This window comes from Micromys minutus, assembly GCF_963924665.1.
Source record: "Micromys minutus genome assembly, chromosome: 12".
Classification (NCBI taxonomy): domain Eukaryota; kingdom Metazoa; phylum Chordata; class Mammalia; order Rodentia; family Muridae; genus Micromys; species Micromys minutus.
This window is the reverse complement of record NC_137981.1, coordinates 19,909,837-19,935,860: the sequence shown is the minus strand read 5'-3', so window position 1 is coordinate 19,935,860 and position 26,024 is coordinate 19,909,837. Positions and strand designations below refer to the sequence as shown.

General features: G+C 47.0%; 1 protein-coding gene across 4 annotated transcripts in view; it reads right to left on the bottom strand.

The window, feature by feature from the left end:
• Nucleotides 1–1,130: 1,130 nt before the first annotated feature.
• TSPAN14 (tetraspanin 14) overlaps nt 1,131–26,024 on the bottom strand; it is a 53,118-nt gene continuing 28,224 nt past the window's right edge. Inside the window, exons 2-9 of one of the 4 annotated variants that reach the window (XM_080926032.1) lie at nt 23,782–23,879; nt 12,598–12,648; nt 10,806–10,952; nt 9,458–9,628; nt 7,475–7,600; nt 5,990–6,034; nt 3,877–3,996; nt 1,131–2,708 (exon numbers count right to left, since the gene is read on the bottom strand). In XM_080926032.1, the coding sequence (XP_080782158.1) occupies nt 2,637–2,708; nt 3,877–3,996; nt 5,990–6,034; nt 7,475–7,600; nt 9,458–9,628; nt 10,806–10,952; nt 12,598–12,648; nt 23,782–23,862 (813 nt within the window). In that variant the 5' untranslated portion in view covers nt 23,863–23,879 and the 3' untranslated portion in view covers nt 1,131–2,636. The remainder of the gene's footprint in view (nt 2,709–3,876; nt 3,997–5,989; nt 6,035–7,474; nt 7,601–9,457; nt 9,629–10,805; nt 10,953–12,597; nt 12,649–23,781; nt 23,880–26,024) is intronic. The other 3 variants (XM_080926034.1, XM_080926035.1, XM_080926033.1) reach the window with 3 other exon arrangements.

The following is a 26,024-nucleotide window of genomic DNA, read 5'->3' as shown; positions in this document are numbered from 1 at the left end:
AATATGGCTTTCTCGGAACTGTTCTCTGAACCAAATGAGTTTATTAACATGTACCCTGAGCGCTTCCTCCATTCCTGGAAGATTTTGTGTTTAACAATTTGTCATGTTAGTTATGTACAGACACTGTGCATGGCTTCTTGGGGAGTAATGTACACAGTTCTCCTGTTTGGCTCAGAGCTCTACCCTTAGCAGCCTTGCAGACCTGCTGGAAAGGGCTTTAGAATCAGGGATGTTGAGGAGGGTAGTCCAATGTTAGGTACCATGATGGTCTAGAGGGTTTAACAACTGGCCATGTAGAGAATAGAAGGGGGGAGACGAAGGCCCAGTGACCCAAGTCAGAAAAGGAAGGCAGAGTCCTAAGGGGAGTTGAACAGGACAAGAGAAGGAGGAAGAACAGATGTGCAGGGGTCACATGCTGGCTCCACAGCGTACGAGGACAGAGAAAATGGGTGCTTTGGGCCGGCCAGGAGATGTTTCAGACACCGTTCCCCTGATCTTCCACTTCATGTAGCCAGAGGAGATCAATGAAGTGGCCTCATTTTAAAAATTAACTGGGAAGCAAACCCAACTCTGGAAGCCATGAATAAACTTCATCTTAAACAGGGATGTGTGGCACAGCGAGGACTCCAGTTTGCAAGTCCTCATGAGCAGTAAGAGCTGCCGAAGTCCTTGGTGTCAACATGCCGGCAGGGAGTATCCACAATCACCATTCACCCCACACTCTGTAGATCCCCAGCAAGTCTAGGACATGCAGCTAGTATATGCAACAGTGTCCTGTCTGGAACCATCATGGACTTTTACCTGGATGGGCAGTATTGCCAGAGCTACACGGAAATTAACTGAGAATCATCTTTCCTTCAGTCAGGAGAGGAAAGTTACCCAGATGATGATTACAGCCAAGAATGGCAACGCTGTAAGCCACCTAGTTTCATCTGCAGGGAGACTATGAAGGTAGATGGAACCTGACCGAATGTGCAAAGGATGGCCTGCCTTCACCACTGGGTTCCTGTACCACCCAGTCACACCTGACCCAGTGGCTCAATTTATCTATAAAATGCTTAATGCTTTTTTAAAATAGTGATTTTAAACCAGAAAGAAAAAAATAAAAGACCCAAACAACAGCATTAATATAAAGATATATTCCATAAAAGAGTTTGGCAGGTCAAAGAGAAGCTTCACACTTCCTAAAAACACAAGCATTCTTCTTCCTCTAGTCTATAGAGAATTATTTAAAAAAATTATAACATTATCATCATGAACACACACCCACCAGTATCACCAGTATACACCACACTAGAATGTACACTTCGGTAAGTAACTGAAGGTAGCACTCAATCCCTGAACAGTAAGAACAGATACAAGCTATAAAGAAGCATTAGAGAGTAGCCCAGCCCAAGGTGGACAGATGCCCAGCATGCCTCAGAGTATCCATTACGTTAGACAGACATCATTTTCAAGAGCAGCCTCAGAACAGTGCTGACAGTGAACATGGCATGTGGATGGGGGAGTCACCATGGAAGTTAGAGATAAGATGCGCTCAGCTTCCTCACAGCACCTGCTGTCTGTACTTGCCGGGGCCTGGCTGCAGGAGTGTCGCCCTCCAGGGACAGCACACTTTGGGCCACTAGCTGTATGTGGTTGTGAGAGGAACCCAGTTTTCAGCTGGCAATCAGGAGCTAGGGCTCCCTGGAGGGCAGTGCGGAGGGAGAAAGGGTCAATCAGGATTCAAGTTCTGGTGGCCATTTCAGTAGCACCAAGACAGTGAAGCCAAGCAGGGGTGCATAGAGAAAATGTGGACCACAGGGAAAGGCTGTCACAGCTGATTCTTGAGACAGTGGGGTAACCGAAAAGGACAGCTCGGTCCCAGACACTGGGTAAGGCTGCTGCAAAAAAGAATGCCAGACAGAAGAGGCTATGAAGACATGGTGAAGGAACACTCTTACCCCTATAAATAAACTATTTACACACTATAAGAACAAGAGAGCTGGCCCTCAGTAGGGCTTAATGCTATGGAGAAACAAGGCTGTTCTACCCTGGGAGAGCAGTGTAGGCTTGGAAGGCAGTGGTGATGTGCTCCACAAGACCGGTTAGGGCTGGCTCAGGCATACTTCACTTGGACATGGTTGAGGATTCTGCAAACCCCCGGTATGTTTGCACCCATGAACCTTGTTGGCATGAGGGGGACCACTGGACCACTTATCCTTCCCCATCCTTCTTGTTCCGATGGAGTCAGAAGCCTTGTCCTCAGTGCTGGTCCCATAGTGATGTTAGACCCACACAAGATAATAGTTGAGCATGTACCTAAGCCTTACTGAGTAGGTAGGGGCCTACAGATGTATTTGGGCTCCATAAGGGCCATCAAGACTTTCCTGCAGCCGTGGGAGCCCATCTGTCCTCAGAGTTACTACTCCACATAAAAACATATTCTCTGTCTCTGGGCAAACCCCTTCGGAGATGCCATGTCAAGTGTGGGCAGATGAGAAGGGGCCTTGATCTTGCACCTGCAAGAAGAAACTGAGATGTCCTGTCACACTGATGCCGAAGACTGGGATCTGGTTGTGGGCGGCTCATATCGACTTCTGCTGCTGTTGGACCTGTACATGTGGCTCAGCTCCATCTTCTGCATCTGCTTCTTCTCAGAAGTGATGACCTGCCTTCACTGCCTCAATGTCTGAGATCAGGGTCCTCGCCAGGAAGATGCCGAAGATCTGAAACCAAAAGACAGAGGTCAGCCGTTCAAATGAATCCAGGAGCAGAGGTGAGCAGATGGTTCCAGCCCGCATGGACCCCGTCCCCTGTCCTACCCGGGCAAGGGCTGAGTGAGAGCAAAGCTTGAGCAAGTGGCAAAGATGACCCACCCCACGGAAAATCAACCCTGGGGTATGCTGTTGCACCCCTCAAGCATGAAAGGAGTCAGAACAGGCATCACAAACTGAAACAGATACTCAGCCTACCCCCAGGGAGTAAAACTGCCACATACCAGGCGGGTCCCACATACCTGAGCTCTAGGTCAAACTGTAAAATAACACCAACTATTCAGAACCAGTCACCCTGTTGGCCCAATTCCCAAGAGAGTAATTCACAGCCATGACCCTGATATCAACAGACATAGCCTGACCTTAGCAGACAGGAATGTCGTGAGAGAAGGGTGTGGTTGGTAACCGTTGGAAGTGTGCTTGCTTGTACCTCCCTCTTAAGCTCTATGTCTCATAACTGAGCCCAGTCTCACTTCACAGATACAATACTGTGTGGCTACAAACAAGTGCACCTCTTCAAGGCAGAGCTGCTTAACATGTATTCTCTTCACGTAAGCACCATATCCACTGCCCCATAAGCTGCTCAAATGCAGACAATGCCTCTTATACATGGGCCCTAAGAAAACTGATAGTTTCCCTGATACAACCGAATTCTTGACTTTTTCTAAATTTTCCTGTGGACACCAGCCACTCCAATCACCCCCTGGGCCAGAGGAGCATCTGTGGTGAGGAAAGACTCCTAAAAGCCCAGCCAGGGCACAGGGACAATAAAGTTCTGACGTAACTGCTCAGCTAATAGGAAGAGTCACCTCCCACTCTAGAGCTCCTGACACCTCCTTTAATTCCTGCTTCTTCTGTCTATCAAAAGGGAAGGACCCTAAAGTGAGCCAGTTCCTGACCAAGCACTCCAATCCCCTGACCACGACCAACACAGGTGATGCCATATAAAGCCTACTGGGCCCTCCAGAGACTGTCACAGCTGTCCCATTTGTCTGCCCTCAAAGGGTCTCCCTTCAGGTAGCAGACTGCAGGGCACCTTGACCTTGGATATCCTATTTCCTAGGCCAGATTCCTTTATAGCGTACAGTTAGGGGCCCGGTGCTTGAATTCTGGGACATACCTGCAGCAGTGAGATGGCAATGAAGACACCAGCCACAATGTAGATGTTCCTGGGCAGCCAGCCTTCCAGAGCCTGGATACATCCCTTTGTGAAGATGAACTCATCCCACTTGCTCTTCAGCTGCAGAGAAACAGCACAGTGGCCTCAGCCTGAGCATACACAATCCCTGCCCTGACCCAAGACAGCCTGTCTCTGTATGGGGCGGGGCAAAGCACAGCATGTGATCGGTGGACTGAGAAGATTTGGATTTGGTCTGGATCCCTCCCAGGGCAAGCTGCCATCCTGCCCGTCTAACTAAAGGCTCTCATCTCCAAAGATGAATTCATTCTGCATCACCACACCTAGAGATGCAAGGTAATCTGTAGCCTGGAGGAAAAATATGTCTCTCAAGGTAAAAAGGAAAGGAGACTCCAAGATTTCTAAGTCATAGAAGGTGGCAGAAGAAAGGGCAGTGACCCTTTAGGTTCTGTCTCCTACTGGTAAGAGCTCTGGGAGAGTCAGCTCCCTCTCTGCCAACCCCCTGGGAAATCTGTCAGTGTTTGGACACCCCACTCTTACTACCTCATAAATGGCAATCAGCCCCAGTTTCTTCCCCACCATCTCCCTTCATGTCAGCAGAGAGGAAACATCAATTCACTTTAGTGTATCATGGGATGCACTGTGCTATCATCTCCTGGGGTGTGACTGTATTTGATGACGGGTCTTTACAGAGCTAAGTTTAAATGACAATACCAGGATGAGGTCTAATCAACTGACTGGTGCCCATACAAGAAGAGACTAGGACAGGGACACAGAAGATAGATAGGAGGGGAGATGTCCAAGCATGGAAGACAGGACTGGAACAGATCCTTCCTAAGCAGCCTCAGAAGGACTTAACTCAGCTGACAGCTTGATCTTGAACTTCTAAGTTTCAGAACTGTGAGAAAATAAAGTGTTGTGTAAGCCTGCCAGTCTTTGCATTTTTTTTCTGGCTGCCCAAGTGGCAATGAAATTCTTCAAAGGACAGCTAGGTTTCATACAAAGGCATCTTTCTGGTTGTTTGGGACTCTACAAAAAAGGACTATAGTGGCCAACAGGAATTTCTTTCTCGCCACTATGGAGGCTTAAGTCTAACACCAGGGCACTGGCAGATCGAGTGTCTGGTGGTGCCTTCTGGTTAGACAGTGTCTCTCTGCTGAACTCTCATATGCTAGAAGAGAAAAAAAGCTCTCAGGACCTCTTTCTTCATTTCTTTCTTTTATGTGTGTAAGCATTTTGCCTACATGTATGTTTGCATACCCTTCGTATGCAGTGCCCTCAGGAACCAGAAGGTGGCGTCCATCCTCTGGAACTGGAATTGCTGACAGCTGTGAGGCACTGCATATGTGCTGGGAACCAAACCTGGGTCCCAAGAGCAACAAGTGTTCTTTACCTCTGAGCCATCTCTCTAGGTCATCTTGGACCTCTTAATAAGGACAGTAATCTCAGACATGACAGCTCTGCCTTCAGGAGGGACTGACTAGGTTTAAGCTTCTAAGAGAAAACATTCAACACACACAGCCTGTTCCTATGAACTAAAGTCAGTACAAGATAGACTGTCCTGGTGTCCATGGCTAAGAGGATTTCTACATTCCCCGACATCCCCCCTTTCACAAACGCAGCCATCCACATCACCTTCTCCCACCCAGGCCCTCACTCACTATGGTCTGAAAGGTGTGAATTCTGAGCCCTAACCTAGTCCTGGCATCACCGTCTCACTACTGCCTCTGTGTGGAAGCTGGAGCAAGTCACAGACCCCACAAGCTTTATCCTCACTGCAGAGCAATAGATAACAGCTGCTCCCAATTCCACACTACTTCTAATGCAGTGGTAAGTTTAGTGATATAGTCACAGGGCTTTAAATCTAGTGTGTGCTCATGCCTGTGTGGGAGTGCAAGTGCATATGCGTGTGCACACTTGCACAGTAGTCCACCCAGACTCAGCTCACTTCTGGCTTAGATGGCACCTTCTAATAGAATCTTCCTGTTCCTTTACTCCAATCTGCACTTATGCTAAAGCAGGAGGTTAGACTATAAGGCTAAAGCCTAAGAAATGGTTCCCCAGATCCTTTAAGGTTATGTGTTGGTTTTCTTACCTGAAGCCTGACATCATAGCCACACTGTGTGTTCACGACTTTTTGCTGTAGAAAAAGCAGAAAACTTAGTCACTCTAAAAAAAACTGTCAAAAACCCAGTTGTAGGGGGCACTAGAAAAATCACAACTGAGCACCAGGAAGCACATGAGGAATTTATGCAGAAATTACATCACAGCTCACACCAAGGTCAACTGCCAGGCTAGCATAGGGATCAGAGAGCTGCATCTGTGATGTTTCAGTGGTAAATTTTGTAGATGAAAGCTGCAGACTCACTCTACTTCACCAGCAAGAGCACACACTTGGATAGCTAGACTTGGACAACCATAAACCTAAGGACACTGGAATCTGAATTTCATACCAATTCTCACACATCACAAAATAGTGTACTTTTTCCCCTTCAGCCATGTTTGACGTCTTAGTCCCAAGGTACTGCTATTGGGAGGTAGTGGAATCTTCAGGAAAGGAGCCTAGGAGGAAGCTCTTAGGTCACTAAAGATGTGTCCTGAAAGGAAATAGTGGCATTCTATTTTGTTCTTTAGCCATAAAGCGGGCAGCCATGTGCTCCTTGCTGTCTCTAACAGGTACCACAGATCTGAAAGCATCCAACACTGTGAGCCAGCGAACTCTTCTTCTCGGGGCTGGTGCTAGGACTCCATGCATAGTAAGCTTGCACTCTCTCTGAGTTCACAGGCCTTTCATCAGAGGGTTTGTTAGTGACGCGAAACTGAACAACAACCACCAAAAATAACAAAGTATTTTGCCTCATTTGTCCCTGGGCCACAGTTTATCAAACGCTGTGCTAGTAGATGACATTACACTCACTACATTCGCTACTCTGGTGTTTTTCAAACATTCCTGGACACCTCCAACTCCACTGCACAACCTCTCGCAGACCAAGGATCCGGCCCAGGTCATAACAGTGAAGGCTTGCTTCGCAGGGGCTGTGACGAAGCACCACAGGGCTGTGCAGAAGCTTGTGCAGGGCAGATCTCTGCTCACTCGAAACACAGATTTTCTTCCCAGGTTATCCAAAGTGCTCAGTTTACAGAAGCCCAAAAATTTAAGCCTAAGACTAGGAATGAAAGCAAGTGAAGAAAAGGCTAGAAAATAATTTATTGTGGAGCTACCCCCCACATCCCCACATACACATGTGATGTACAACCTCATACTTCCTGAGAGCTTCTGGGCACTGAGGACACTGTGAAAAAGGTACAAAAGGGGGCAGACCAGAGCACATCACCTTCGTGGTAAGGCAGAACCGCCTAAGGAAGGATAATCTTTCCTCCTTTATCTAGCACAGAGACATGGTGCACCACAGAGAAGGGTTCCAGGATGTATGCACAGGATTTCAGAGTTCAAGGGCCCAGGGAGGGTTGGAGGGAGGCAAGGGAATGCAGCACACTCCATCCATATGTTGGAAAGCAGCAGCCTGGAGGCACTGGAAGTGGCAGGGGCCGTGGGGCTGCAGAAGGCACATATACTCACTGCAGGATCTGGCACGCAGCAGGAGAAGGGCACTCCACATTTCTCTCGGCTGTAGCTGGCACCACTGCAGTTGAAGTAGACATTAAGGTCCCAGTCTTCAGGGCCGTAAGCCCCGCAGCACTGATTCTAAAATCATAAATATAGCCAAGAACCACATGAGGGGGACCAGGGTCACTGACTCAACACAAGGTGTCTTTTTTGTTCCCATTTCCTAGACATAAAACAAGGCTCACACAGATACTGAATGATACCAAGTGGCAATGCTTTAAGGAAACCGCAGCCATGCTAACGCCCCCATGGAACCAAGCCTAGCATGCTAAGTTCCTCTCAATCCTTGGCAGAGGCCATGCCAGCTATACCCTTTCTCCTTTGATATACCCCTCTCCTAACCCAGAGAACACTGCCTGAATAATAGGCCTTTCTCCATGACAAATAGCCACGCTGGCCCTAGTTTCCTTTTTGGCCCTTTTATATAAAACAGCTGCTGAACATTTACAACGGGGGTGAATTACAACTAAGGTGAACAGCAACAGCAATTCATTAACCATCTCACTTCACCAGGAGCCCCACCCTCCACTCCCCAATGTCTAGTAAGGCTGACAAAAGCCCTTATCAGCCTACAAATATGGGGCACCTAGCACACTAAGAACATTGCTGTGAAGGAATCACCCCACCCTTAGTAGATTTCTGCAGCCAAAACAAAGGCCAGCAAGAATCTCCATCTCCCTCACACCCAACTTTCCAGTGGAAATCCAATCTTCTCCTGCCCCACTCCTCCACTATGCAGGATGCTTTAATGACGGAATGACCAGCTAATGTTTTGTTACTAGCCCTAGAACTTAGTGGATGCCTCTTAAATTATAGAAGAAAAGAAGCTGGGTATGGCAGAGCACAAACATTTCTCCAATCCCCATAATCAGGAGGCTGAGGCTTGTAAGCCTGAGGGCAGTCTGGGCTACATATACATAGCTACATCCCGCCTCACCTGTCTCAAAACAGACTAGGCCAGAAGGGCAGCAGGGAAGACTTCCCTTAGCAAAGAGCAGGGGAAAGTTCGAGAAACTAGCAAACCCAAGGCCATTTGAACACAAAAGGAAAACAAAAAACTGAACAGAAAAGGTGTAACAAGGTTACTGGGATGCCGGATTGCCCCAAACCACAGAAGTCTCTCTTCTTATGTAAACGGATTTTTCTGGACCCTATGCTACATGCAACAGGGTAAACAAGTTTTGGTTAATAATAGTGGGTCAGTTATTTTTAGTACTTGCTGGTTTATTTTCTCTTTGGAACCAAGTGTTCCATGGAAAAGACACTTCAGAAGCCAGGCTTCTGGGAGAAGCAGATCAACAGGCTACTATGCCAGGGAGTGGGTTCATCCCAGGGGCTGGAGCAGCCAGTGATTCAAGCTTCCAGGTACAGCTGCAAGCAAGGGGAAGGGGCAGGAAGAGAAGGGCCACAGCCCAAGCCTGCTTATTCAGTTCTCTGGGGAAAGTTCCAGAGAAGCCACATCACTCCGTGGAGAAGGCTTCCCCCAGGCAGTTTGTCCTTCTAACACAGGAAGGAGAAAAGGTCCCAGAGAGGAAGATACAGGAATAGCTCTGCAGTGAGTCACAAGCCTAGGGGAAGGAGCTCTATCCTCTATCCCCTCCATACCCACAGGGCCAAGATCCTGGGGAGGACTCTTGACTACTGACATGGCTACCATGAAAGGCTAGGGAAGACGAGACCCAAAAGGAAAGAAAGGGAGACAGAGTTGTCCGACTAATCCAAAGCACTGAGCGGAAGCCCAAACTGCCATGCCAGCAGCCGGGCACAGCAAAGGCTGCCCAGAGGCTGCGGGGCGCGCTCTATGCCTCCCTGCCACGCCCCAGCAAACCCACTCTGAGGAGGAAAGGACTTGATTCATCTCAGCTGCAGAGCATCCCAGACTAACCAGAGGTGGGAAAGGGCATGTTCTAGTAGCCTGTCAGGGGCAGAGCTTACGGCTTTCTGAAGAGAGTCAATGAGGTTCTGCAGGTCAATGTCATCCCGATAGGACCTGATGTTGCTCTCGAAGAATTCCCGGAACCGATCCCTCACCCAGTCTTGGAATAAAAAGGCCAACACGGCCACGGCCAGTTCCAGGAAGAAGATGAGCACAATGGCCCCACAGAACTGAGTGGGTACAAGAAGGGTGGAGTCAGCATCACCAGCCTGACAGAGGCACCACCTACTGCAGCACTTCACTGCCTCTGTAAACAGCATTCAACACTACCCATGCACATATGGCAGTTAGTAACTGAGAGAAGGGAAGAGAAAGGACAAAGCTCCAAACCATCACTTCCTAGGAGGTAGCCCCCTCCCCCCACAGGATGAGAAAGAAGCTGTGTCAGTTTCCCTGTGGAGCCTGTACCAGGCACTGCCCCTTCCCCCAACCATTCTAGACATGTAATCTTCCACTCCCACTTGTGGATGCTGACATCTAAGTTCCCTGCAGAGTTCATTACCACTCTGGAGAGACCAGTGTTATCAGCACCCACTCTGCTTGTAAAGCAGGATCGTCAGCCATAGACAGACCTCTATAGAAACATGGCTGCCAGCTACAGGTCATGGTGACATTCTATTGGGAGCCATGAAGCATTGATACATCTTGGAAATGTGAAGGAACCTTTCCAAGAACACCAAAGAAGAATCCCAAGGATGTACAAGTGTGCACGCAGACTGCTCACGTGGAAATGGGATGCAAAACACAGTGTTAATGAAGGGAGGAGACGTAGGAAGAGGTGTGTGCTTTGCCTTCCAAATAAAGAAAGGCTGATCTAATAAGCTTAACAAATAATAGATCATAAAGAAAATACGTATTTTCTTTACCGGGTGCTATTTAATTTTAGCTCAATACATTTAAATATGAAGTTGTATCTAAATATAAAACTAAACTCTTTAGTAATTCGTGATTTTGCCAGAAAATTAAAAACAACAGTGCACATCCAACAGATTCACACCCCGGAGGAGGGAAAAGGTTTCTTAAAGCTATTAGCAATAGTGTGTGATCTTAGTCGGGAAGGGCAAAGGTAAACAGCAAATAAGCAATTCCTTTAGAACGGTTAAGGAAAGCTACAAAGCAAAGGAGATGGGTAGAGCCCTAAAAGTAGCTGGCAACTCCCGGAAACCCCATTCCTCTAGGAGGAGGAACCATCATCTGGGTTTTTCTCCTTAAAATCTTCCCTCTTAAAGAGACAGCAGGTTCAAAGAACTGTTTGTTCCCTCCTTGTGTAGCCTGGGCCAGAAATCTGATAAGAGCCAGTACCTCTAGCCCACCACATCCACTCTCCCACATTCCAACACCACTCACAAACTTGAGCAGGCAGATGTTCTCCCGTAGGGCCCCGACACAGCCTGCGAATCCCAGTGTGAACATCACCACGCCCACCATCAAGACCAGCACTACAGGGTCGATTCCATGCAACCGGGTCACCTTTGTAAGGTCGGACAGCACACCCTGAAGGAAGCAGAGAATAAAAGGTAGCAGTGTCCTGGGAATGGAGTCAAGATCCTGAGGACAAGTTGTGCCAGCAGCTGAAGCTAGGGGGCTGCTTCCACCCCCCACCTCCCACCCCACCCCCCCTCAGTCCTGTCATCACGAGCCAGGCCAGAGTGTCCTGCCCACTTCCTGGAGCCCAAGAATACGTCCTTGTCCGCTGCAGCCCTTAGACACTCTCCATGAAGTTCCTGGTCCACACTGAGGCTGGAGGCTCCTGAGAGCCCAGATTCTTCAGTGGCCTATAAGGCGTCTTGACCAGGCCTCAGAGAAGGGAAAAACTGGACCACGGCCAAACTGGCTAACCGCCATTTCACAATGAGCATTTTTGAGGAAACAAACCCAGCAAGGGTAGATGAGGACAGAATGTTGCCCACAGACATGTGTATGACAGCGACATCCTATTAGCACTATCCAAAGGGAATCATTGGCTGTACTTGTAATAAAAACACTTGGAAGGAGGCTAGGGACAACAAGATTGGTTTATCATTTCTCCTTAAATACATATAGTCAGGGACTGGCTCAACAGGTAAAGGCACTTGCTGCCTTGCATGGCAACCTGAGTTCAATCCCCAGAACTCGCATGGTACAAGTCCTAACCTCCTCCTACAGTTCAATTTTACTTCTACTCAGGCATATACATGACCCCCCCCCCCATACAAAGAAAAAAAAGTAAAAATTTTAAAATATATATAGTATGTGACTAATGGCAACTACAATGGAAAGACAGACTCTGTGATACTCAAAAAGAAAAGAAACAGGGGTTAGGCTAGGCAGCTGTGTAACCAGCCAGCTCCAGGTCAAGTCTGCTGCAGTCCCAGATATGGCCACACGATGGCACTGTTATGCATGGCTGTTTCCAGGTCACTAGGACAGGTAATTGTACCAGCAGCTTACACAGGCCTCCAAGAAAGGTGCACAGGCTCAAGAGCAGACCTCTGCTTCTAAGACCAACACATAAAAGCTCACAGACCAAAGTGTGCTGCTTCCTTTTTCTGGAAGTAGTGGCAGGTTCCACCACAGAAACGGGGTGCTTCAGCTTCCGGATTCTCCTTGCTCCTCTTTCCAGTAAGAATTCTGGCTCTCAGCACCTAAGCTACTAACATTAATCTACCATAGGGTAAGGTCAGCACCATGACCCCCTAGAACACCAACTGCCCCTTTATCTACCTGCACAGTAAGAGTCTGGGACCGCCTCCCTCACACACTGGCAAGCAGATAGGCACAAACCCAGGCTCTGCCCCCTTTTCCTGTAGGTCAGCACAAGCAGGTCAGGGTTCTGCTCACCTGCTCACAGAGGTATGGCACAGAGTTTAAGAGGCACCCCAGGCTTGCCTTGGACATGGCTGCCAAGGTCTGGGGTTACTCAGAACAGGATAGGAACATACTCTCCAAGCTCATGACCTCAACCCAACTAACTCTTAGTACCTGGCCTAACAACCTCCAGCAACGCACACAACCTCAGAGGCACAGTCTTTCTGAGGGTTAATGCTACAAACCCTTTCTGTAGTAAGTGATTACTATAGGCTAGAGGAGGGGACAATTCAAATCCAATGGCTCCGGATCTGGCTGCCTGGTAACTGGGCCTGGTTGAGGTTCCACCTACCTTTTCGCTCCATGCCCAAAGCCCGACTCCAAGGAAGACAACTCCAGCCAACTGAGTTGGGGAAAAGGGAGGGAGGAGAGAAGAGAAGTAAGGTCATAAAGCAGTAGTAGAACAAAGTTTGCATTCTAGTTGGGTGCTCCCGTCTTCTGTCCAAGGTGGCATTTGAATCCTGATTATGTCAGCTCTCTACACCAAGGGACATGGAGATTGCAGATAACCAGCACCTACCTCTCTGAGCGGCTGACAGCTGCTTTCTACTTCAGATGCCCAAATGCCCAGAGAGCCAAGGTAAAGATCCCTAGGTCATTCATTGAGAGTCTGCCACAGGACACTGCCTTATGGTGACAGAAAGACTGTTTCCTTCCTTCCTACCCAACTCTCACCCTCAACCCACTTCAGTGTGCTCTTCCGTGTCAAGACACTGCACCCCTGACAACTGCCAGAGTTTATCAGCAGCCTCTGGTCCTGCTGAGCATCTATCTGCATCAAACCAGATGCAAGGCAAAGCTATGGGGAGAGCACAAGACCACCTGTTCTCACATCTCATCCTCACAGCCCAGGACTCAGAATCCAAACACACAAGTAGCCACTCGGGTCACTCATTAGCCACAGTGGCCGCCTCATCCCACCTACACATAAAGTGAGACACACAAGTGCTCAAGAAACACTGGGGTCTGAGCTGGTAAGTTAAGGTGGGCTGCATTAAGGAGGAGAGAGGCACTATATCACCCCAACCTCCCTCTTATAGGCATCCACTACAGACAAGAGAATGGGACCCATCCAAAGGACCACACAGTTCTAAAGCAGAGTTGTTCCCCATATAAACCCCATGCTCTACAAATGAAGCAGCTTCTGTTTTGCTGTTGTCTGTTTGAGCATCCTGAGTTTTGTGGACAAATTCCCTGAGCTAGCCCACACCACACTAGTTTCTCAGTAGGAATGTCTTTGTTCTCCTAGAAGTCATACGTGACTACTTCCTCTCCTTCCCATCAGTTTCACAATGGATGGTAAGAAACACCAACAGGCTACCCTACGGTCCCCAGTCTGAGGCCTTGTCTCATCTGACTTCCTCAGAAGTGAGGTCACCCTTGGCTATCCCCCTTCCTTCAATCAGGTTTAGAGACACCAAGCACACACAGCTTGGTCGAGGCTGTCTTCCTCCCTTGCCTGCTGCTTGTCCTTCCCTTGTGGACTCCACTAAATGATGGTAAACCTAACAATGCAAAAACCCTTTGAGCAGTTGGGGGACCCAGGAACACACACCTTTCAATACTATCTATCCCCATGGTCAGCATCCTTGCGGCTCTCGTCTCACACCTACCATCTCCTTGTAGTCTCCAGGGACCCAGCCTACTCCTCCCCAGCTTCTTTTCCCCCATGAAACATCATCACCATCAGTCCACTAACCGTTTAGGAGAAAACCCATGAGAGAGAAAGAGACTTGACATTCACTAACTGGGACTCTGCTTGTTTTACCTTTGAAACATGAAAGTGCACATGACCAGTTTTCTTTCAGATTCTCAGCTCCCTCTGTCCATAATACACCTCTTCCCAGACCTCCACCAAACTGAAAACATCCTTTAAAAACCTTCTGTCAAGTGATATCCAAAGGACTGGCCTTAAAGGCCCCACTGCATACCAAATATCTTGGATTTTCAAAGTTTCATGAGTAATGTACACCCTCCATCAGCTCTGGACCACTCATAATACCAAATAAAAAAGCTGTTCTTTGTATTGTTTAGGGAATGATGGGGGAAAGGTCTTCTGTTCAGTACAGTTTTGATGGTGACTTCTGTCTTCATTGGGTGAATTCAGATACAGAGCTGCTAGTTACTAAACATGACTATGATCGGATCTCTCCACTCCTCCCAACTCTCCAGTAACTACCCCTCACACGTAAGAGTCCACCACAGTGCCCACCATTCCCTGACCTAGAAGGTTCTTCACCTGTATCAGTCCCTGGCCTTTTCTTCCTTCATATCTAGATCTCCCCGAGATGTCCACCTTTGCCATCCTATGTGAAGCTGCTGACCTGCCCATCACTCAAAACTACCGTTGGCATGGTTCTCCTTGCAGCCCTGATCCTGAACCAAATAGACCGTGCCTACATTGCAGCCATGTTCTCTAAGGACAGAAGATGGTACAGAGCGGGCCCATAATGAGAATCCCACAACGGAAGCCTAGGGCTCTTCCCACTCTCCGTCCACCACACTTCTAAGTCTCACCCACTCCTGAGGGCCAGGCAAGAGCCTACCAAGACCAAATCACATACACAGAATTGGGGCAATAAGGCTGAGAGCATGTAACACTACTCCAACCAACATCCCATTCAAACGCAAACCTGCCTAACTACTCACAACAGGCCACCCACTGAAAGAAGGCTGTCTCAAGACATTTGAGTAGTGACACTAGAACTTCCCTTTCCTCCCCACTGTGTCACCACATTAAATCAGCCTTAATGCCACACACATTTATTACACACTTAATACAAATATCACTGAACCCATGTTGAAGTGTTTTGTTTGTTCATTTGTGACATATTCTATGTAGCACTGGTTGTCCTGAACCTTACTATATAGACCAGGCTGGCCGTGAACTGACAGAGATCCTCCTGTCTCAGCCTCCTGAATGTTGGGATGAAAGGTGTTCACCACATCTGGCCTTCAGGTGCTATACTAGTTCTTCCCTGGGTAACCAAAGAGAAAGATGTTTGCTCTGCCAAAGCATATATACAAAGCTGTGCAAATGCAGGCAGGCTGCCATTCATGTCAGACATACCAAGACCTCTAGGAGATTCCTTGCTCTATCAGTCACAGCCATGCAACAATGTTTTCTCTTACACTAAGAATAAGGACACAATCTTCTCTCACTGCTGGGATGAAACATCTGACAGAAGCAACTTAAATAGTGAGTTTTATTTTAGCCGATGGTTTGAGTGTGTTATCTGAGCATGGAGAAAGTAACTATTACAGCCTTACCCAGCAGCTCACAAACAGACTAGTAGTGGCCTAAGAAAAAGTCCCCAGTCCAAAGGCTCAGCTTCTGCCTCTGGAGAAAACTTGTGAGGTTCAGGAAAAGAAACCAGGAAGGATGGAAACAGAAAGCTAGAAAGAGCAAGAGCCAGAAGAAATTATACTATCAAGTTTGATCCTCATACATCTCAAGTCATTGAGCAGCCATCCTTCACGTCTGCAGCTCCACCTACAATCCAGGACCTCTACTGGCTATGCTCTGCCTTCTGTGTCCCGCCAGGCCAGATGCAAAACCATGGTCCTGGCACACTCCAGAACAGGAGATCCAAAGGTACGTAGGTTCACAGAGTATCAGCGGTACTTTAGAAGCCTTCAAATGCCAATGATTCAACTAAACTTGGGGTCAGATTGGCCTTCAAGAGGCACCGACCCTAAACCAGGGATTATAAATCCCTGCTGCAGCCTTTTGATATAGCTCCTAATATTGTAGTGACCACCAACCATAAAATTATTTACATTGCTGCTTCTTCACTCTAATGTTGCTACTGTTACAAATCATAATGTAAATACCTGTGTTTTCGGATGATCTTAGGGACCCCAGTCAAAGGGTTGTTCAAAAGACCCACAGACTGAGAATGCTGCCCTAAATGCAAGTTGACCTTGAAATTCCACCCAGAGGCCTGAGTGCTGAATCATAGTTCACTTACTGGGGTTTGCAGCCCTGCCCACTAGGAAACGGGGGACCCTCAGATCTCTACATGTACAGCACGGAACACACACATGCACAAACACAAACCATCGGTACTAATAAACATCTCATTTTAAAACTCTGAAAAGAACCACCTCTCAAAGGAAGTTTGAAAGGTCTGAGAATCAGAGGAGAGGTGAGGGCCAGCTTCCTCAGCTTCCTCATTACAGAGGAAATGGAGCCCAAGGCAGGAGGCACCATGCCCAGGGTCACAAAGTTATCACACAGCAGCTTTTCCTCCCTCCGGATGGGTGGCTGCTATGAGCAAGAAGCAGATGTGCCCTCAGTCGCACTGCAGGGGACCCAGCAAAGGGCCCAGAAGAAGGGCAAGGACGTGTCCACTGTAACAATGGTAACTGGAGACTGACCCAGTAACCTGAGGTCCAGGAATGGCAGTGGAGGAAGTCACCCAAGCTCTGCCTGCTGTGTGGGACTCCCCTCACTTCCACCATGCTTCTACTGTGGTTTTCCTTATTTATTTCAAGGGAGGCTATAGTCAGTACCCCAGCAAGAAATCCAGGCTACTAAACCAGGCTAGACAGTAAACATTCTCAGTCTGAACGCTGCAACTGTTCCACTAGCAATGAATGATGGGAGAAGTCAGAAATGACAGCCAAATGATGGATGTGGCTTCCTTCCAATGAAAATTAAGCACAAAACAACCAGGTCTGACCTAAAGGCCAGCACAAAACTATCACACTAAAACCATCTGGACCCAGAGATGAAGGACAGGATTTCCTTTGGTTTAGCCATACAAATTCTGGGTATCTGTAACACTGCTGTTTTTGTATTATTTTAGCAGCTTTTTTTGTTTGTTGTTCACTTGTTTATTTGTTTTTGAAGACAGGGTTTCTCTCTGTGTAGCCCTGACTGTCCTGGAACTCTCTGTAGACTTTGCTGACAGACTCAAGAGATCTGCCTACCTCTGCCTCCTGAGTGTTAAGATTAAAGGCCTGAGTCATCACTGCCCAGTTGTTTTAGCAGTTTTAACAATTTACAACCATGTATAATTCATGACACATGCCCTTAATAAAATATGTTATAACCACATACTATTAGAATATGCTCATAACTACCTGACGTCCAGGTAAGAAGTACTGAAAGAAAAAAAAAGGGACCTGTAGTAAGGTGGCAGAAATCAATAAACATGGGACAAAGGGACAACACCATAGGCAGAATTAGCAAAGACTTGAAGACTGACACCACATACACCAACTGACAGACACCTCATAGGAAAGGAGCAAAGGACACTCAGGAGGCAGAGGCAGGTGGGTCTCCATGACTGTGATGTCAGCCTGGTCCACTGAGTTCCAGGACAGCCATAGATAGACAGTGAAATCTGTCTCTCCCTGCACAAAACACAGTTCATGCTGAGAAAGGAAAACACGTGGAGAGCACTGGGGGACACAGGTATAGGCAAAAATGTTCCAGGTAGAACTGTAATAGCACAAAAAATAGGCTCAAGAAATGACAAACAGAACTACATGGAACTAAAAACACTCTCTCTCTCTCTCTCTCTCTCTCTCTCTCTCTCTCTCTCTCTCTCTCTCTCTCTCTCACACACACACACACACAACTCAAGACAGCCTACAAAATGGAAAACAAACTTTGCCAGCTACATTAGACTAGGGGGTTTATAATATATAGAATTGCAAAAACGTTAAATACAAACCAAAACAAAAACATAAAAGGAAAGTACCCAGTGTCTGTCAATAAACAGGCCAGTGAACTGGATGAACAGAACATAGGGTCTCACACTGGGTAGTTCTGGCTGACCTAGAATTCTTCATGTATTTCACTCTAGACTCAAGCTCTTGAAATCCAGCAGCCTCTGACTCCTTAGTGCTGGAGCATTTTTTGAGTGTTCAATATCCACAGACATCAGGGAAGCACAAACTACTCTGACCCTCTATATCACCGTGGTCAGCATGGCTAGTATGAAGAAAGCTAAGTGCTGGATGGTAAGGATATGGGGAAATAGGGCCCTTACACCATGTTGGAGGGAGTAGAAACTGTTCAGCCACTACTGAAAAACATTGTGGACCGAGGCCAGGAAGACAGGAGGGGCTCATGAAACTGATGAAAAGGGAGGGCTGTGTGGTGGCACTAGAGCACATGAGATGACCTGGAACAGGAATCCTGAGCGTCAAACGCTAAAGCAGGGATAGGAAGGAAGGAAGCTCAATGAGGGCAGGAATAAGCCAACCCTAACACTGGGTCACGAAGAAGCATGTGTGTAGAGAGCAAGAGTTGACCTGGGTATCTTCTTCCTTCTTCACCTTACTTACTGAGCCAGGGTCTCCCGTTTCCCTACCAGCCTGACTCAGGGGCCTGCCTGCTGAGCAGCCACCAAGTTTTTGTGTGGATTCTAAGAAACTGAATTCCAGTCCTCATTTTGGCAACAGTGTGATTTATTTACTGAGCCCTCTCCCCAGACCCTCAACAGAATTTTTAAAAGGGATTTCTGAAGAAGAAATAAATAATTAAAAAAAAAAAAACCACAGTAGAAACATGATGGAAGTGAGGCACTCCCACACAGCAGGCAGACCTCTCTGACAGTTACCATGACAGTGAGTCACTGCACAAGGCATACGTGCGCGCGCACGCACACACACACACACACACACACACACACACACACACACACGCACGCACACACACACACACGCACGCACACACACACACACACACACACACACGCACACACACACACACACGCACACACACACACACACACACACGCACACAAAGAGAGACAGACAGACAGACAGAGCATAAGCTCAGACCTGCACACATCCTGTGGAAATGTGACAACCACGTGCTGGTCAGTGACAGGTGCCAAGTACTATAGCACAACAGGGATAAGCACGCACACAACTGAATGTACACACACCTGTGGCTATGTAACAACCACATGCCAGGCCTCCATGCTCCTAGGAAAACCTTCCTCCATAAACTCCCTAGAAGTGTCAGCCTCACACATGGTCAATACTCTGACCACACCTTAGTTCTAGGACAGTCCCTGACTAGGGCAGTCCTCCCCCTCTGCCCTCTGCCCTCAGCCTTGGCAAGATTGAGACTGAGCAATATACACACCACTACCTATGCCAAGAGATAAAGCAGCTCACTTCCTGTGCACTGGGGCAGCTTTTCTGGAAAAGTGATTTTGACTGTTAAGTGTGTCAGCCAGGTCAAATCAATGTACATACCTTCTGAACCACTTAATCTCACTCCTGGGACTCCATTCCAGCAATAACTTCCCTCCCTTTCCTACAGGCAAGAATATGTACTACATAAACCTAGTCTCTACAATCTAATCTGGAAGAGAGAAAAGCTGAAACAACCTAAATGTCTCACATGGAGTTTCTACAAAAATACAACCAGCAAGACTGTGTGGCAACAACCTGAATGTCCCACACCAGTGACGCTGATGTGATAATGTAGTCATCCAGATTTTGAGAATACTGTTCATGAGAACATGAAACTACACACATCTATAGGCAGACAACTGCACCATGGGAAGAGGAATGAATTCAAGGTATCCTGGGACACCCTGTTTAAGTCTTCTGAAACTCATGCAACTGCAAAAGTTCACTCAATAGTTCTTAAAAGACAAGTTACCAAAGCTCAGCAGTGAAAAGAAAACTACATGGAAGCAAAGGAGCTAAGGATGTAGCTCAGTTGGTAAAATGATTGCCTAACATGCATGCAAGCCTGGGTTCAAATCCCAGTCCTATATAAAGCAAGCAAGACAGTAGTCCCTTCCAGGAGGAACAGCAGAAACACAAAGTCATCCACAGCTTCAGGAGACTTTATCTTAGTAGAGGGGAGAGAAAAAACAAGAACACACAGGGAAAACAACTGCAATCAGGCCTCGGTCTTATTCATGCCTAGGGCTCAGAGGAGAAGAAAGACCAATTCTCCATCAACTCAGGGATTGGTTGGGCTGTGCTTTCTATCAGGCTTCTTACTGTCTCTATGGAGTAAGGCAGCTACTGGTCCTGGAGTGCCAGAAGTAGACGAGGACCCATTGGTTGTTCTGCAAAGCCCTCAATAACCTCTCCCTTATTCTTACATTTCCTGACCCAGACTATAAATTATCCTAACCTTACACATAGGAAATATCAGATACCCTGAAGGACAGGGCTTTAAGTCATAAACAGAGCTCAGATAGTCATTCCCTCCTGTTCCACTGTCTCAGTCAGAAGTAAGGCTGCATAGTTGGCTCAGATGCTAACCCAAAATTTACAAGCCGGAAAGCTATGGCTCAAAGTCACTACAGATATCAATGGGAGGGTATTATTTTTTGTAAACTTTTTGAAACTAAACACAAACAGAAGGTTCTCCTTGTGGTGTAGCACAGGCCTGCTGTCTGTATTTAGCAAGGATGGAGTCTTCATTTTAAATCCTTCTCTGAAACAGATCCAGGCAAGGGCTTTATCTAAACTTGTAAAGATCAAGGTCAATGCTTATGGGGGAAAGCGATCCCGAGTTGCAGCTAATACCCCTCAAGAACATCCAGGAAGCAAATCCAAGAGAAGTGAACAATCTTTACACAACCAGGCTGTGTATGAACAAAGACAAGGCCTTCCACGCCCCCCCCCAGACTTGCTTCCCAGTTTCTCTTCCTCTGCCTGCTAAAATAAGACATTTCTTTTTAAACATTAGTGAAAAACACAATATAACTTATTTTAACCATGTTAAAGTATACTGCTCGGTGGCATTAGGTCTATCAAAAAACAGAATCAGCCACCAGAAAAAAAAATTTTTTAATAATACAAAACAGAAACCAGACCCCTTAAAACAACAATCCCCTGCTACGGTTGGACTGTATCTCTCAAGATCCATGTGCTAGAAACTTTGTCACCATTGTGACAGTATTGAGAAGTGGGCTTTTCAGAGAGTAGGTACTGAGCATGAATGGATTAATCCATTACTGCTAAAGTGGACCTGCCATAGTTTTGAAGGACGTAGGCAAAGCACAGTAACAAAGAGCTTACCTAGCACACATGGCTCTATGGTCATCCCCAGCATTAAGGAAAGAGGCGGGTAGGGGAGGTGGAGAAGCTGAATTTGGCCTCTCTTCCCTCTTTTATTCTCCCACCCACATGATGGCTTTCCACCAAGTTATGACTTCCCCAAACTTGAACTTCTCAGCTTCTAGATCAGAGGTTCCCAACCTTTCTAATGCTGCAACCCTTTCATACAGTTTCTCATGTTGTGGTGACCCCAACCATAATTGTTTTTTTTTTGTTGCTAATCATAACTGAAACTTTGCTACTGTTATGAATCATAATGTAAATACCTGGTGGTCTTAGGCGGCCCCTGTAAAAGGTCATCTGATCCTCAAAGAGGTTGTGACCCACAGACTGTTGCTAGTGCTCTACAACCATGTGCCAGATAATCTTAGAAAGGACCCTTACAATGATCCCTAAGAGCAGCACAGATGGACTGTGAGCCTGCCCATTTTCACCTCCTCACTGCCTAGCAACCAAAATCCACTCTGTGTCTATGTCTTTCTGCGACTATTCCAGCCATTCTGCATGAAGCCATATAGTATATAACCTATATGTGGAATCAAATTGTTCTTTTCATATCTGGCTTATTCTACTTACTACTTAACATAATGTCCTAAAGGTTCATCTACACCGTAACATGTGTCCTAAAGTGATTTAGGCTCTCAGATGCTACATTTCCTGACCTGACCACCAACTGCCACAGGTTGCTTCCACCTTTTGGCTGTGATAAATAAGGTTATGCACACTGGTATACAAACGCCTGACATTCTGCTTTTAACCTTCTGCATATATATATATTTCCATCCAGAAGTGGGGTACAATCACACCTTTGTGGTATGAGGTACTATTATACTGTGGTTTTTATTTGCACTTCCTTGAGTTGAACAAGACTCTGAACTAGAAACAGGTCTAGCACAACCAAAAAGTAATCAAAGAAAAAAAAAGGGGGGGGTGGTCTCAAATCTCAAAGCACTAGGCTCCCTGGAAGTGATTTTCTGTATCATCCCACACACCCACCAAAGTCCCATCTCAGAATATGCTCAACTGGCCTTCTTTCTCCCTCACTCTGCAGTCAGATCACACAACATAACACATACATAAAAGTTTAAAGAAATAAATAGAAAGGCAGTGTGGTAGCACATACTCATAATGGCAGCTGCTCAGCAAACTGAGACAGGGGTCCTAAGTTCAAAATCATCCTGGGCAACTGTCTTAATGAGAGTTTCTATTGCTCTGACAAACACCAAAAGTAACACTGAGAGAAAAAAATTATTTTACTTCACAGATAACAGTCCATCATCCTGGGAAGTCAGAGTAGCAATTCAAGTGGGCTAGGACCCTGGGGGCAGGAGCTGATATACAGAGGCCATGGAGGGATGTTGCTTACTGGCTTGTTCCCCATGACTTATGCAAACTGATTTCTTACAGCACACAAGACCACCAGCCAGGGGTGGTACTACCCACAATGGGCTGGGCCTTCCCACACCAACCACTATAGATTTGCCTATAAGCAAACCTTATGGAGGCATTTCTCAATTAAGAGTTCCTCTTCCCAAATGACTCTCGCTTTAAGTGTCAAACCTTAAACTAACCAAGATAGCAACTTAGACTACGTGAAAATAAAAAATGTATCCCAATAAAACCTACAGCTTTCGTGGCAAAGGCTCTGGACTCAATTCCCAGCACTGCAAAAGGAGAGGTGAAAAATAATCTCAACATCCACTGCAACCTGTATGACCAGGCTTCTCGGTATCCCTGTCCTTGTCTCTGTTGCCTTCCTCACTCAGCTCCAGTCTCACGACTGCCTGCCGTCCTTTGTACATGCTGACCTTGCTTCTGCTTCAGGAGAGCCAGACAGACAGTCTTTGCAACTATTACTCTGGATCTTTCCTTCTCAAACCCCACTGAGCAGCCTGTTTACTGATACTCAACCCCAGCTCACTTTCTGCATCCTAGGCTCAGCACATTCTGTTCAACACACCACACAACAGCAAAGAACTACCCTACCCTCTGATGCTCAGCAAACTAATGCTGTTCTTATAAACCACGATTTCCAGAAGTATAGGAGTTTATGGCCCTCATTACAGTCTTCTCAGCTGTGTATTGACTATCAACTCCCAGGATATAGAAGAGAGCCTGGCCTACAAGGTACCTGGCTATTCATGTCTTACGAATGCATTGCTGGGATAGAAGAACACATTACACCGAGGCAGTGACCAAAAGCTTCCTGAACCACCCAGGCTGGGCTAGACCCCTTAATCTGGCTTTCAATCACCTGAGCCCACCCATGACAATACTTCTGGCTGGTTCCATGAGGACAAGGACCATGGAACCTGCCTTTCCAGGACCTCTCTGGAGTCTGATCATCAGGAGTATATAGAGAATCATGACTTGGCGATGAAGGTTCTGATCACACATGGGACCGTGGGCATATCTCTGGACTTACCCAAAAGACGATATTGTAGCTGAAGAGCAGGTACTTGTACCAGCAGCTGACCTCGGCGTTCGAGTATCTATAATAGTGCATCTTCTGAGAAGCAGGACCTGCAGGGACAGTGACTGATGAGGCACAGTCAGCTTCAAACCTGCTCCCCATGCATAGAAAGGCCAAGGCTCCCATCCAACTTCTTGAAGTCGCCACTGTCCCCTTATGTCTATTTGTTTGTCCAAACGCAGGCCTACTACTTGTGCTAAGTATAGGCTATACAGAAACTAGGTTAAGTCAGCCTCCAAAAAACAGAAGATAGACTAACAGTTTCAAAGGACCAGAAACTCTGCTCGTCACTTTCTCAACCATTTATCTCATCCTCTTTTAGCTGTGTATTGATTGTTCCTCTCCTTGCCAAGAACACTGGAGTGCAGAAAGGAAAGGGGAATATAAGAGAGGCTGGACACAGTAGCTCATACCTGTAATCCCAGCTTTTAGGAGACTTGAGGAGCACTGCTGTGAACTCCGGGCCAACTTACACTACACAGTGAGACCTGACCTTCAAAAATACATACATAAAAAAAGAAGGCAAGGGCAGAGCCCAGAATCTGAACCATAAGGAAGGGATTCCATTGTTTATCTCTTTTTTAAACACCATAGCCAACCAAGGAAATGAAGACTTGATCATAGGAAGCCATGGTGGGAAGAAACCTGAAAGATCACTAGGTTTATGCAGGATCCAACTGTGGGGTCAACAAAAAGACACAGTAAAGGCTCCATATTCATTTGCCTGTTTTCTGAAACAAGCTCCCAGGCTCAATCTGTACAGAAATGAGATGGCTCTGTCTGGGCAGTGAGATGCCCTGAAGCCCATAGAGGCAGTCTACATTCACCCTCACTTCACATCTCCCCATCTCCTCCTCCTATCCACTATGGGCACAGCTTGGCTTTCTAGACAAATAGTAAATCTGGAGTCTAGTGTCCCTTTGGGAACAGCCTTGAAGCTGCAGGATGAGCAGTGTATGTTGTTTCTTATCTGTCTGCCACCAAAATACTCAGAGCCTGACCCAGCAGTGGCACTCCCCTTTGTCATCATCATCAGGAATAAATCACAGGTGAAGGGTGGGGCAGGGTGGAATACTTAAGCTGAAAGAGGAGGCCAAGATCTGAGGCTCTGGACAGCAAGGGGGTACTACCATCCCAGTCCTGTATACAGGAAGGAGTGCTACTCCCCCAAACCACCAACCCACACACACATGCTGACAAGGACACTGCCGAGGCTAGTAGGGCACAGATATAGGATCAGAACCCAATTCCAAACAAAGCCACCCTGGCAGTGAAGGGACAACCACTCTCTACTCAGACACCTGAAATAACCAACTTCTACGACATTCCTGAGGACAGGCTATTTGCAAAATCAGCTTTGGAGATGAGCATGAGTGTATCTGTAGATCTGCAATGTTCTAAAAAAAATGACACAAAGGAGCATGATTCCTCTACAAATGGGCCTGCATGTACTCAGCCACACCCCAAAGTATGCAATCCATGTGAACCATCTAGACCCCACCTCTCACTCCCGCACCCTATCTGGGGCAGCTGCCAGGAGGCATGGGTAAGACAGCAGGAGTGGCTCCTCAGCCACCCAACAGCCCCACATCTATCCCAGCATGTCCCCACTACCAGAACACTTCCATGAAACTGGCCTCCAAGAACTAAGTGGGAAACACATGATCCCACATCCTCAAAGGCTCTGAACACCAGGCTTGTGGCAATCTGGCATGAGCACTATAGAATCACACAAGCAACAACAGAAGAAGCCCTTGCTCTTTCAAAAAAAGACATAGGCATCATTCTTCTCAGCATGGCCTGGCCCAATCAAGTCCCTGCCCTACTCAAGTCTTCGTGGTCCCCACCTGACACAGACAATGACTGGTCCCTGGTGATGGAGGGCCTCACTGAGATCATCAGAGTCTACCTCATATTCTTCAGAGTCCAGCCTCCCACCACTGTGTACAGGACTGGCTGGACTCTGCATCTGTGTTAACAAGCTCCTTGGGTAGCTAGCCCACAAAGACAGATCCATGTCTGGTGCAGTAGTTACTATACACTGAGGGGCTACCCTCTCTGTGGGGATCCTGAGAAGACAAGTACACTTGGGTGCAGCGCCCTGGATGGGTTGTAATGGGCCCTGAAAAAAGAAACCTAACCAGAAATGACATTCCTCAAAGCATAAAGGACATTTCATTTCATTTGAGGACATT